Source organism: Eublepharis macularius, chromosome 3 (genome assembly GCF_028583425.1).
Source record: "Eublepharis macularius isolate TG4126 chromosome 3, MPM_Emac_v1.0, whole genome shotgun sequence".
In the NCBI taxonomy this organism is placed as follows: Eukaryota; Metazoa; Chordata; class Lepidosauria; order Squamata; family Eublepharidae; genus Eublepharis; species Eublepharis macularius.
Genome location: NC_072792.1, coordinates 178,730,351 through 178,742,525, shown reverse-complemented (window position 1 = coordinate 178,742,525; position 12,175 = coordinate 178,730,351). Strand labels below are relative to the sequence as shown.

At 44.0% G+C, this 12,175-nt stretch overlaps 1 protein-coding gene across 1 annotated transcript; it reads left to right on the top strand.

The window, feature by feature from the left end:
- The first annotated feature begins 418 nt into the window (after positions 1-418).
- Positions 419-9,928, top strand: AQP11 (aquaporin 11). The gene is made up of 3 exons (XM_054973129.1): positions 419-1,966; positions 7,652-7,768; positions 8,391-9,928. The coding sequence occupies exons 1-3, from the start codon at positions 1,372-1,374 to the stop codon at positions 8,474-8,476; spliced, it is 798 nt and encodes a 265-aa protein (XP_054829104.1). The 5' UTR covers positions 419-1,371; the 3' UTR covers positions 8,477-9,928.
- The last annotated feature ends 2,247 nt before the right edge of the window (positions 9,929-12,175 follow it).

The window sequence follows — 12,175 nt, the reverse complement described above, 5'->3', positions numbered from 1 at the left end:
ATTCATAGAGCAAAATACGAAACGATCAACAGGGGCTGTAACTGAAAAAGATGGATGCGTTGACAGTCTTGGGGGATGAGCCCGGTTCACGGCTCCCTCTTGCGTATCTCGCAGGCTCTGCTACGGTAGGCAAGCCTTTGCAGAATCGGTACCATCGCCTCACGCTCAAAGGCTAGGGCGCGATGAGGAACAGACCGGTTCCAGACCTGCCGGCCGAGCCTCGTCCTGGGGCCCGGGGCAAACCATTGCTCTTCTCCGGGAAGATCCAACCTCTCCCCAGCCCCGCAGAGGGTCCGATTCTTTCCCGCAGGCCCGACTCCCGGCGCCTGCGGAGTTATTCGCGCCGGTTTGTCCCGCCCCTCCCGGAGGAGCCGTCCAGCCTCCGAGGGAGCCGTCTTGCGCGCGCAGCACCGCCGCCAGCCCGCCCGGAGGCTGCATTTTCAGCCGGCTGCTCCCGGATCTCAGTTCGGCCGCGGCGATCGGGGCAGCCAGCTGAGCTCAGTCCTCTGTCGGCGGGCTGGGCTTGGCGTTGCAATCCGCCAGAGAAAACTGACTGGCGTGTTCGCAGCCTGGTCAGCCGCAGACAACGGAGAGGTGAAATCGTGCTTGCATTGAATAGGACCCGCTGGCCAGTAGAAGTTGAGCGGAATCGGAGGAAATCCAATAGCAAGTTTGAGACCCTTGGAAGTTGCGCTTGAGTCGGGGAAGGGGAGTGGGAAAGCAGGGATCATCAGGCAGGGAAGGAGCGGTTCACTTCCAATGGGAGTGAGTGCCAGCTCTCCTTCACCTTGGGCTCTGCACCTGTGAAATGTAGCATTCCAACCAGAGGAAAGGGATACAACTGTAACTGTTTGTGGGGTGGCTGTGCAGGGATCGGGAGCTCAGATCACTTGTAACTGTAAGAAGCAGGACACTCCGCAGGAGGAAAGGGGACCTGAAAAGTCCAAGTGGGGGAAGTTTAAGCAGGCACAAAAGAGGTGGTGCAAGTCTTGGGGGAGGACAAATCAGGTTGGCAGCAGGAAATCTGAAGAGGACACTATAATCTTAATAGAGCTAAGGGAGAGCTGACAGCCCCCCTCAGGTTAAAGGTCAAGGGACTTGCTGTCTCCCATATGATGTGTGCTGACATCATAGATGATACTGGGCAGGTGGAGGGGAGCTGAGATTCCCCTAAGAATATCAAGGGGGCAGGAGGAGCTGTCAGGCCCTCCGAATACTGTCAGGATCAAAAGAAGACTCCGCTAGCATGTGGAGAAAGCTAATAGGGTAGAGCGCCAAGGCCTTCTTAAGGGACCAGGAGAAAAACCTAACCAAGTAGAGAGAGAGAACACTTTGTCAATTCCTGCCGCAGGAATCCCAAATCTTTTGGCCATGGATGCTTATGAAGCCTGTATCTCACTGCTTGTGATGGCGGGTACTGTGATGCTCACAGCATGGTGCAGGCAACAGGCCCACCAATTTATACACCGTAACCCACAAATGTACTGCTTTTTCCTGGAGCTAAGTGGTGCTTTCCAGATCTGTGCCTGTACCCATGAGCTTCGCCTGCTCGCTGATTTGCCACCCAAGCCTCAGATGGCACTTGCCCTTACTTACATTTTCACTACTTTGCATGGCTTCTCATTGCCTGGCAGCATCAACAACCCTTCCAGCAGCTTTCAGCTTCTCTGCAGCAACAGGATCACGGTCAAGACCTGGTGGCTACAGACTTCAGCTCAGTTCATCGGCGCCATACTGGCTGACATTTACATCAGGTTGATCTGGATATTCGGGATCATACCAGGGCATTCAAGGGCACTAGGAGAGAACTGCAGCGATCCGATGCAAACTACCGTAGCCAGTGCTTTTATTCTGGAACTCCTCTTCTCCTTCTTGCTCCATCTGACCTTGCTGAAGTTTGAATCAATGAATCACAAGGCAAAAATCCATCTTGTTGCTTTGCTGATCACTACTTTGGTATATGAAGGTTTGTTTTCCTTTTTTCCTTCCTTGTCTTAGTCTACAAACCAGGTTTCAATGATTTTTAACTGTAATTTTGTTACTCAGTCGCTTGTCTACTGTTTTTCCAGTCTAGACTTTACTGTAGCTAAAAATGCATCCCCGGCAGAGGCCTTGACTAAATGTGTTTTGTGGGCAGGCGGCCCTACTATCAGCAGTGGTTGTTGAAAATAAATAGTACAACTTGATCAAAAGGGGATAACTTCCAGGCAAGAGGGTAGACAGTCGGACCCTAACCAGGCCTATTTCCGTCGATGACAGCCCCATTGTCATTATTTTTATTTTAGTTGCACATTAAGATTCAAGTACGAAAGGGGAAACAGCAGAAGACGTATCTTGGTTGAATCTGGTTAAAAGATGTCCAATTTGCAGGCTCATTTAGCTCTTCAGAAGTAGGGCATTTTAACATCTGAAATGTCCTGAGACAAAACCTTGGAAACATCAGGCTAAGCTGGTTTATAAACTTAAAACTAGCATACTTTCTCAACTTCTTTAGACTGGGCGTTGCCAAATGAAAGCTCCCTAGGACATGGTGGACGTTTCTTGTATCAGCACATTGAGGTTCAGTGAAAGATCCCTGAGCACTACAGAACAGCAGGATTTGAGTCCAGTGGCATCTTAGAGACCAAGAAGATTTGCAGGGCATAAGCTTTCAAGAGTCAAAGCTCCCTTCTTCAGATAGGAAGCTTTGACTCTCAAAAACTTATACTCTGCAAATAGGGTTGGTCTAAGGTGCCACTGGTCTCAAATCCTACTGTTCTACTGGAAATGACCTACCTGAAACTATCTTTGCAGAGCACTGCAGTATTTCCTACTGGTTTATTTTCAGTGTTAACCTTGTTCTCCTCCTGGAAAGTAAAAAGTGGAAATTTGGTGTTCAATTTTCATGCGTTTGAAGGCAAGAATTGTGAATCTTGGATAGACTACTCCATTCTTGCAAAAAATATTTACAGACGTGTCCTTGTGGGAACTTTCCACAAATCCAGCTCAGCATTTTAGTGTTCAACAGGAAGCATAAGCAATAATAGAAAAGGTGCCAAATTGCTCAACAGTTTAAGAAGATTACAGTTCAGACTATACAAGAGTGGGGGCTTTCTCTGTGATAGTATCGGTACTGGGGAGTAGCATGTTGGAGGACGTACCTAGATTTTGGAAAGTGTAAGGCCTCTCTTTCCGTGTGCCTTCTCAAATAAAAAGTTACATATGGTGAAAAGTTACATATAGTGAGCTGTGCTATTCTGAAAATTCTGTTGCAGATAGTTTACTGTTTATTTGGTGTGTAAGTTTGTCATTGTTCTATTGTCGGGGGGGGACGAATTGTGGCTGAGTTTGGTAGTGAACCATTATTTTCTTTTAGCTAGCTTTAAAAGTTTGCAATATTGTCTATGACAATATGATAATTCGTAGACTAATTGGACCTTATACTAAGGGTCTTAAAAAGTAATTATTTAGATTTATTTTAAAATAGGGGACACTGAGGCTCACAGAGATGTAAACTTGCTCATGGGCAAGGCAAATAAGTGTGCAGAGGACAGCAGCTTAGGTACTAGCACATTCTTACCATTCTACTTCAGCAAAAATCCAGATTCTGTGCATATTAATACTTAGAAATGAGTATCATTAATTTCAGTGGGACTCCCAAGAACCTGTGCACATGACTGCAGCCTTGAAAGTTACTCAAAACACAGTTATCATAAGGATTATTATCAAGGCAGCTATTGCTACCAATGCCACACGTAATTTTGTTGAGGATTACAAGGATGGTCCAGGAGCTCTGACACTCAGCAGCAAACATTTATTCATTGGACCATAACAAAGATTAATTGGAAGAACAGGCAAGCAAGAGGGCCTGCCCGAGCAATCACTTTCACATATGAATGGAAAAGAGAAAGTAAAACTTCAGCTCTGGAACCTTAAATACTATGGCACTGAAGTCACAGGTCAGCCCAGATTGTTTTTCACTAATTGCAAAACATTGCTGAGAAGCTAAGTGTCCTAAAATCACACATGAGGCAGATCGGCAGATGTTGTTGAGGAGAGCTGTGTAGAACTTCCACATTCAGCCAAGAAGGCTAGGTCAGTGACGGAGGCTGAGGTTCCAAGTCAATTATTGTGAAGTCAAAAGCATTGCCATTCAAATTCATCTCTACTGTAAGGACTCACACTTTAAATGAAAAAGCTCTGTTTTTCATACAAGTTTTGGATGATACCAAAGCTAGAGCTCTGGGGAGAGGACCCTCCAGGGATGAACTGGATTCACTGAGTGGTTAACAGCTGCTGTTGGTTTGAAGAGAAAAGCCAAATGTGTAAGTAATATTTGTAAAGGTTTATGCTTTCCCTGTGCAGACTCAGACTTTTTGAGACAGACGGAGAGCCATATAGAGGAGAGCAATGAGGCTTCTGCCGGTGAAGTAAAAGAAAAGGTCAACTGTTACTTTAAGGCAATAAGAAGAGCAACCATATAGGGAACATAGCTTAGAGCTCCCCCTTGTAGTTCTCCCTCAAGATCCAAATTGCCTGGAGTCAAGACTGCAGATTTTCTCCCTGAGATTATACCGTCTAGGCTGTTATTTTTGCAGGCAGAAACTGGAGCAAGTCACTGGAAATTCCTTATATCACACCAAGAGGACTGCAAATATGGAAAGACTGACACTGAAGTTTCTGAGAATTTGATGCTAATCCCTATTGTTTTAGCCTGTTTGATATGGCTGAGTAAACATTTAAGTAGTTTCTTCCCTATAACATGAATGAGTTAACATAAGGTGTATTTGAGTGCTTATTTGTTGCTGTGAGAGCGCATTAAAAACGCTATGGTGGTTTTTAAAAGGTGTTTAGATGTTTAAATCCATGGTTACTCTTGTAGGAATGAGCTCATGGTCCATGCCACTAAGCTGGTTTTTCCTCTCTAACTTGCATTTACAGATGAAAAATTTCCTAATTGTTTTCAATCATTAGCTGTGCAGGGTGGCCAGTTCAATTAAGGCAAGGAGAAACTGTCCCTTAATGACCACGGGTAATGGGGAATTGTAGTTCCATGTCTGTAGGCTTTTGGGAATCTCAGTACATTTCACTAATCATCCATTTAAATTTCATGCTGTATTTCAACTTTGACAGCCGTATTGAGATGCTTGAAAACAGTAACAGACTGCAGCAAAGTTACTGTTGTTCGGGTAAGTATGGAAAGTTGCCAAGCTAGCTGCAGTAACAAAGGATTGGAGGTTTTTTTACAGATGATAAACTTTTGTGACATCCCCCCCCCCCCGCTATGAAAATGGAACTAAAGTGTTCAAATGGTGATCCTCAGTTTCAAGGCAGGAATTCATAGACTGATATCCTTCCAAATGTCTTGAGAAAATATTAAATTTTTAAATATCCCTCGGCAGTCCCCCCCCCCCCGCCCCATTCTGAATTCTCTTACCTTTTGGAAGATTTTCCTAATGTTTACCTCCCTGTCATGTTAGAAAAAGTCAGTTGTTTAGACCGCCAAAACTGATGACCTGTACTTGAACATGGTTCCAGTAATATAAAATATATAAAGTTTCATTAAAGACAGCAGTTAGTTCAGAAGGGGTATTTGGGAACTTCAGTTATCCCACTGTTAGTGTCTATGGGCATGTGTTGAGCACTCATTTGTGCCTTTTCCTCATTCAGCTCAAAAGCTCCTGGAATGCTGAAAAAATATCAATACTAAGCAATTACCACCTCCTTACCATACACCAGCAATTGTGTTGTCTGAGCTTTCACTATAGTTGAAGCCCTTTAATTCCCTCCAGTATCTAGCTTTCCACCCACTCGTTATTAGCTTTCGTATTTTGGTGTTCATATAAAGTCTATTGGAGGATAATACCAATTTATTCTTGTCCTTGGTAGATAGAAAGAGGGTTCCATCTCCTTTCTGTACTTAAAGTACTTTGTAAACCTTCCCATGTATTCCGAAAACAGCCCCATGTGCTAAAACCTGCCCAGCGGTGTAACAACTGTCCCACCTACTATTTAAAGCTGGATCAATTAACAACATTTTATTTGCTAGGTTCTGTACATCTCTATTATGGTAAAAGTAGGGTACCAATGATTTAAACAGTATATTACTAAACCATTTGTATAGATAAAGTGATCGCAAGTGCCAAATGCATAGTTTGTTTTCTTTAGCATGAAGCCTGTTGAGACTAAATGAGATTTTAAAATTCATGATAATGTTTTTCTCATGATAGTGTTTGTGACAAAAGAAAGATGGCCACAACTTGTATATTACAAAACTGTCTTTAGGCTAAGCCAGTCTGAGACTGATTATCACAAGAAGGCAAAATTTCATTGTCTAAGTTCATTATAGGCTTTGATTTGTTTTGTTACTTAGAGCTGAATGTTACAACTCCCCCTGTGAGGAGTCTTGCTTTTCTAGTAGAGCAAAACTCCTGCAGCAATACACCTCACTTAGCACAAGGCAGTGGTAGGATCCAACCCGTAGTATTTATAATAGTGTTTCACATGTTTGATCTCAGCAATTTTTCTAGCAGTCTTATAAGGAAGACTACCTGGCTAAGCAGCCTGAATAGCCCTGTTTAGCCTGAGCTTGTCAGAGCTTGGAAGCTAAACAGGGTCAGCCATGGTTAGTATTTCGATGGAAGAGCACCAAGTCACGGGTTGGTACGCAGAAGGCAGCAACAGCAAACCATCTCCGCTCATCTAACCACTTTTGCTTATCTCTTGCCTTGAAAGCCCCATGAGGGCTCGCCATAGGTTGGTTGCAATGTGAAAGCTGCTGCTGCTGCTGATTACCTGGTTCATAGCTTACACTCTTAACCACTAACAGTATATTGAACGTACCATATGAATCAACGTGGGTCAGTCTGAAGCTTTTAACTTCGGCCTAGGAGTCTTGATGCCAAATCCCTGATACATTGGACTGCCTTGGGCAAGGCACTGCTGCTCAGACTCAGTTTCTCATTAGTAAAATGGGAAATAGCCACGCTGTACCTGAGAGGGGCACATGAGAGGATGTGTGGAGTATTTTCGCCTTATGTTCCTTCTGTTGTTATTAATCTCCGTGTAGAGTGCTGAATGTCACAAGAAGCAAACGCTGCAGTTCCGAGAGCGTCAGCAGCAATTCACCTTCACCTTTGGAATCTGTGCCCTTTGGGAATTTGTTCAGAGCAGCTTCTGCATACAAAATATATCGATCCAATACTGACGTGCTGGTTTAGTTTTCATGGCAGTAGCAGCAGTGAAACCCTGCCTGCTGAATGGCGTGTGCGTGCAGGGGCAGTGGAATCCAGCATAATTCAAAAAGCCAGTGAATTCTAGGAAGGAAGGAAAAAGCAGGATGGTAACATTTACTTTACAGAGCTGTCTTTGGAAGAGCCACAGCATCTACAGCTAACTAAGCCACATCTACTGCAGAAGCATGGCTTGCCACCTCCTGGTAGCGGTGGTGGTTTTTCCTTAGAAAATGAGCAGGCATATAGAACAAATGTGAATTTACCTGAATAACTATTCCACACTAGGTACAGCAAGAGAGCATAAGTGGCCCAATTGTAGCATGGCTGCCACATGGTACAGGCAGCAGCAGGCAAGCGTGGACATGAGCAGAGTGGGGGGTGGATAATCTGAGTTTCAAAAAGACAGAGGAGAAAAACGATGTGTTTGTTTTTTCCAGGAGGGCATCTCACAGGAGCCGTATTTAATCCAGCTCTGGCGTTCTCTTTGCACTTGAGATGTTTTCTTGACAAATTCTGGAACTACACACTGGTGTACTGGGTAGCACCCTGCTTAGGTAAGTTTGTGTTTATATTAGAGCAAAGTGCATCAACCCCTCTGAACTTGAGGAACATGGGGTAAATAGCTTTACCTTAGAAACTCCCATTTTTTATCAGTTACATTGGTAAGGGTTTCTTTTAAAGATCAAATGGCTGAACCGTCACCCTGTTTTCCTTTATAACTGAGTGTATTTGGTTGGCCTCCAGAACTTGTGAGCTTCAGCAAAGAAATCAACATTCCATGGCTAGATGAATAAAGGGGAATGATGTCTATAATTTATAGACATTTTGCAGATTATTAGGATTCCCCCCTCCAAGCTGATGAAGGACCTTTCGTTGCTTTCCATTCTTGGTATACAGCTGTAATACGCACAGGAGCAGGATGCAAACTACTGAGGCTTACAGTGCAATCCTATGGAGAGTTACTCCAGTCTAAGGCCATTGGCTTCAATGGGCTTAGACTGGTGTAACTCTGCATAGGATTGCAATGTTAGTCTAAAACATCTCTATATACCAAGAAGGAAGACTAATACCACCATCACAGCATGCTGCCACGCAGGCCGTTAGAGGCAGCTTTATCACCTTGCTCAGTCTTCAGATCCTGCCTTTAAAACCTGTTTTTTACTTATATCATTTCAGGGTCTGTACTGGTGGCTGTTTTATGGGATGAAGTAATTCCTTATCTACGCAACCATTTTAATGCTCAAGAGACTCAGCAAAACTGATGCAGCTATATTCTACACAGACAGAAGGCTGGACATTAATATCACTTCAGCGATATTCAGGCTGGTGTTTTGGGAATATAATTTTAGGATTTCACAGAATGGCATTGGTTTGTGCCCCAAAAGGACAGACTTGGTTTTCTGAGCTGAGTCATGTATTTCTAACCTCACAAGCAGAGCTTCAAGAAGCATTTGTTGACCTCAGACTAGATGTCCCATTTTTGGGCCCGTCTTTCAAATCAGTATAAAAAAAGAGAAGTCTTCTGATTGGCTGATATTGGCCAGCAGTTTTCAGCATAACACAGCTGTCTTGTGCTAGCAAAGAACTTGCCTCTCATCACTTGCCTGCACCTTCCTAGGGTCCATCCCTCAGATTCAGGTTTACATCTATAGCTACAGACATGCCCTTCAGAGGGGAATAGGATGACTGGCAAAGTGAGCTCTTGATAGATGTTTGCCATTGACAGACGGTTAGTGCCAGAAAGGGGAAACTGGGTGGAAGATATTTTACTAACAAACATAGTTATTTCTGGGTGTGTAACTGTGAAATTCTTATAAATGCCACCAAGACTTTAAAAGTCCCCCCCCTGACTTGTAAGCAACACATTTTCCTTTTGGTGCACTGTTAAGGTGCCTGCCATGGTGAGCAACCAGCGCTGGTCCTGGATAACACTCACTGACAGACGTTTGGAATACTCGGTATGCTTCATGAATGTTAGGTGGCACATTTAAAAATTATTGGTCATACAGCTCATTATGTGTCACCTCAGAATCAGCAGAAAAACACTAAAGACGCCATGCACAAAACAGGACAGGCTGAATAACAGATTTTGAGTAAGTTCATAGGTCAACTCCTAAGACTGTGTTAATGACCTTACACAAAAGAAGTATTTTTAAGTATAACAAAAATACATCTGAAGAAGTCTGTACTTCTCAAATGATATCCACTTATTTTACAGAAACTATTAAGTGGTTGCACAAACAGCTGGTATTTTTGTACTTCAGCAAGGACCTTTGAAAAAGGTTCTTGAACATGATGTAAGGCAGCAAGCACTAGGGTTTTTTATTATTATTAATACCATGGAGGTGTATGTGCCAATCCTTCATTAATATGCAAACATTTGCTTTCAGCAATCTTCTGTCCTTGCTCTCCATGAGTTATTTGACTATAGTCATGAGACATGCTTCTCCCCACGCAACTGAAGTCAATGCTAAGCTTTAGGAACCTGCAGGTGAGATTCATGTCCAGAACTGTTCAACAGCTGGCTTCTTTGCAGGCCACAAAAAGTACTTTAAAAACAGTAAGATTTCCCCCAAACTGGCTCGATAAGTCAGCTGCTATTTCAAAAAGAATGTTTTGTTGAATCACCAAGTCATTGTTAAATGCAACTTAAAATCTTTGGTGGGAGGAAGAGCAGGGTTTCTTTTTAAAAGTAAATAATGTGAAGAACTGAACTTTGCATCAAGCCGGTCTCCTTCAGCTCCAGTGAGCATCTTGTGCACGTGAGTCTCAGCAAGAGGGGCAGAGTCCACGAGGCAGTAGTGACGGTTCACCTATTCATTGCTTCTCCGTTTTTTAGGGAAAACTTTAAACCTGCTGCTTCAGGAACTCATTCAGCAAGCGTGCCATCCAAATTCTAATTCAGTGAGGCAGCCCGGAGCCTGTGCAGCCCTAAAAGAAGAGCCAAGTACATCCCTCATCCTCAGCACTAAAACTGGCAGGCTAGGAAATGCCCCAAGCCCCATTCCAGAGACCGTAGCACAGCCATTTTAATTATGTGCATAGGTGAAACACTGGATGAAAATGAACTGAGCCTTAGAATGCACCTGCTCCTGACTTACACAATTAGTGGATTTCCCCCCCTGAATGTAAGCAGTCTGTTGATATTTTTTCGAACCATTAGTATATGCTCACACAGACAAGTTTTTTCCTGTCAGATTGTCTTCCCATGCTTCAGTTTAGGGCAAAGTGGCATTCCTATAGTTTTACACGCAGCAGGAGACAGATCTGCTTGTGGTGGCAGTGCTGGTCATGTCAAGGAGACACTCACTGATTCAGGGAGTGATCTCTGACCAGTTTAAAAGAACAACTCCTACAAAGTGAACCTTATTTAATGAAAACGGGGGGGGGGGATTCTAGTTTTTAAAATGCAAATTATGACAAGCCAGCTGAAAAGGGCAAAAGGAAACTGCCATGCTATGCATAATGGGAAGATCAGAATTATCTTACCTTATCCCTGCTTGATTACACACGAAACAAGACTTTGCAAATGGACTACTTGCTCTAGGAGCAAGCTGGGCTGGATCCACATTACCTCAGCGCGTCCCGGTGTTGCACTAAATGTTCGCTAAACACCCGGAAGTATAGCGTCTTTCAAGTGCGATTTCTGAATCGCGCCAGAAAGACGCTATACTTCCGGGTGTTTAGCGAACATTTAGTGCAACACCGGGACGCGCCGAGGTAATGTGGATTCAGCCCTGGATGCCGCAGAATTTGAGATATACAATTTGCACAGCTAGGACTGACGTGCTGAGTTCCCTGAGAGAAAGCCTGCAAGGAAGTTCAGTGCACAAGGAAGAGGGGAGCGTTTGGTTCACAATCTTGATTCCCCACTGTTTATAACATTTCTACAAGGCTAAAATGAGGGGTGGGGGGGAACAGCGCAGAAGACAGTTCTGCAAAAAAAAATTGGAAGCAAGAACATGGAGGAAACATCCTTGCCTCCCACTTGTGGAGCTGGGGTGAGGGAAGAAGAGGAAGAGGAAAGACCATGTGAGGTCTTGATTACATAGCTTGCTAGCTGTTCCAGGTAGCCACATTGGTCCCATTCCCGAAAGGGAAAAAATGATGTTTCAGGCCCTGTCGTTGAGGCCTTTTGTCTGCCATTTAGAACGTACTGCAGAGACCCCTCTGCAACACGTATTGTCAACCAGAAAGAAATGCCGTCTTCCTTCCAAGTCTTGCCTCTTCCTACCTTGTGGTGAGAATTAGCTCACTTGAAAGGTAATCAGTTGCAGCCAGCTAGCAAATGCAGAGAGAGAGGATAAAAAAGCCTTCCTCCTTCAAGGAGACACGGTGAGCATCAGAGGTGGGGGAAGGGGTGGCATAAGACGTTTTTAAGTTACCATTAGTAAAAGGTGAACAAGCATCTTTTGTCTACAGGAATGTCTGCAATGCTGTATCTTTGGATCCAGTTTTTAAAAATCAAGTTTTTAAATCACGTTTTCTAAGGTAGGCCCAGTTGGAGAGCATGTAATATAGCAAACCTTGCTGAAATTAAGTGGGTTTGGGCCCGGTCACTGCCAGGATAAGAGAACAGAGAGCTTTAAGGAAAAGAAACAAATGTGTGTATGTCCCAGTATTTTTTATACACAAGCGGAGGACCTACTAGGACTTACAGAAGGTTTCTAAGAGCAGAACCACAAGTGACAAAAGGCACAGGTTGGACACTTGTCAGCTTCCCTCAAGTTTTGATGGGAAATGTAGGCATCCTGGTCTCGCAGCTTCGCTCTCTGACTGCTGTCCAATAGACTTTTCAACTGTCACTTGTCCAACATTCCGCCAAGCTGCCTACATTTCCCATCAAAACTTGAGGGAAGCTGACAAGTGTCCAACCTGTGCCTTTTGTCACTTGTAGTTCTGCTCTCATTTCCCTATGCTTCCCCGCCCCCTTCTCCGGCAGCCCCATAACCTCTCCTCTT

Bases quoted from the DNA above. Each gene is read 5' to 3' on its own strand.
- AQP11 (XM_054973129.1), top strand. From the start codon at position 1,372: ATGGATGCTTATGAAGCCTGTATCTCACTGCTTGTGATGGCGGGTACT. The intron at 1,967-7,651 runs GTTTGTTTTCCT...TGTTTTTTCCAG, and splicing joins CACTACTTTGGTATATGAAG to GAGGGCATCTCACAGGAGCC. The intron at 7,769-8,390 runs GTAAGTTTGTGT...ATATCATTTCAG, and splicing joins CTGGGTAGCACCCTGCTTAG to GGTCTGTACTGGTGGCTGTT.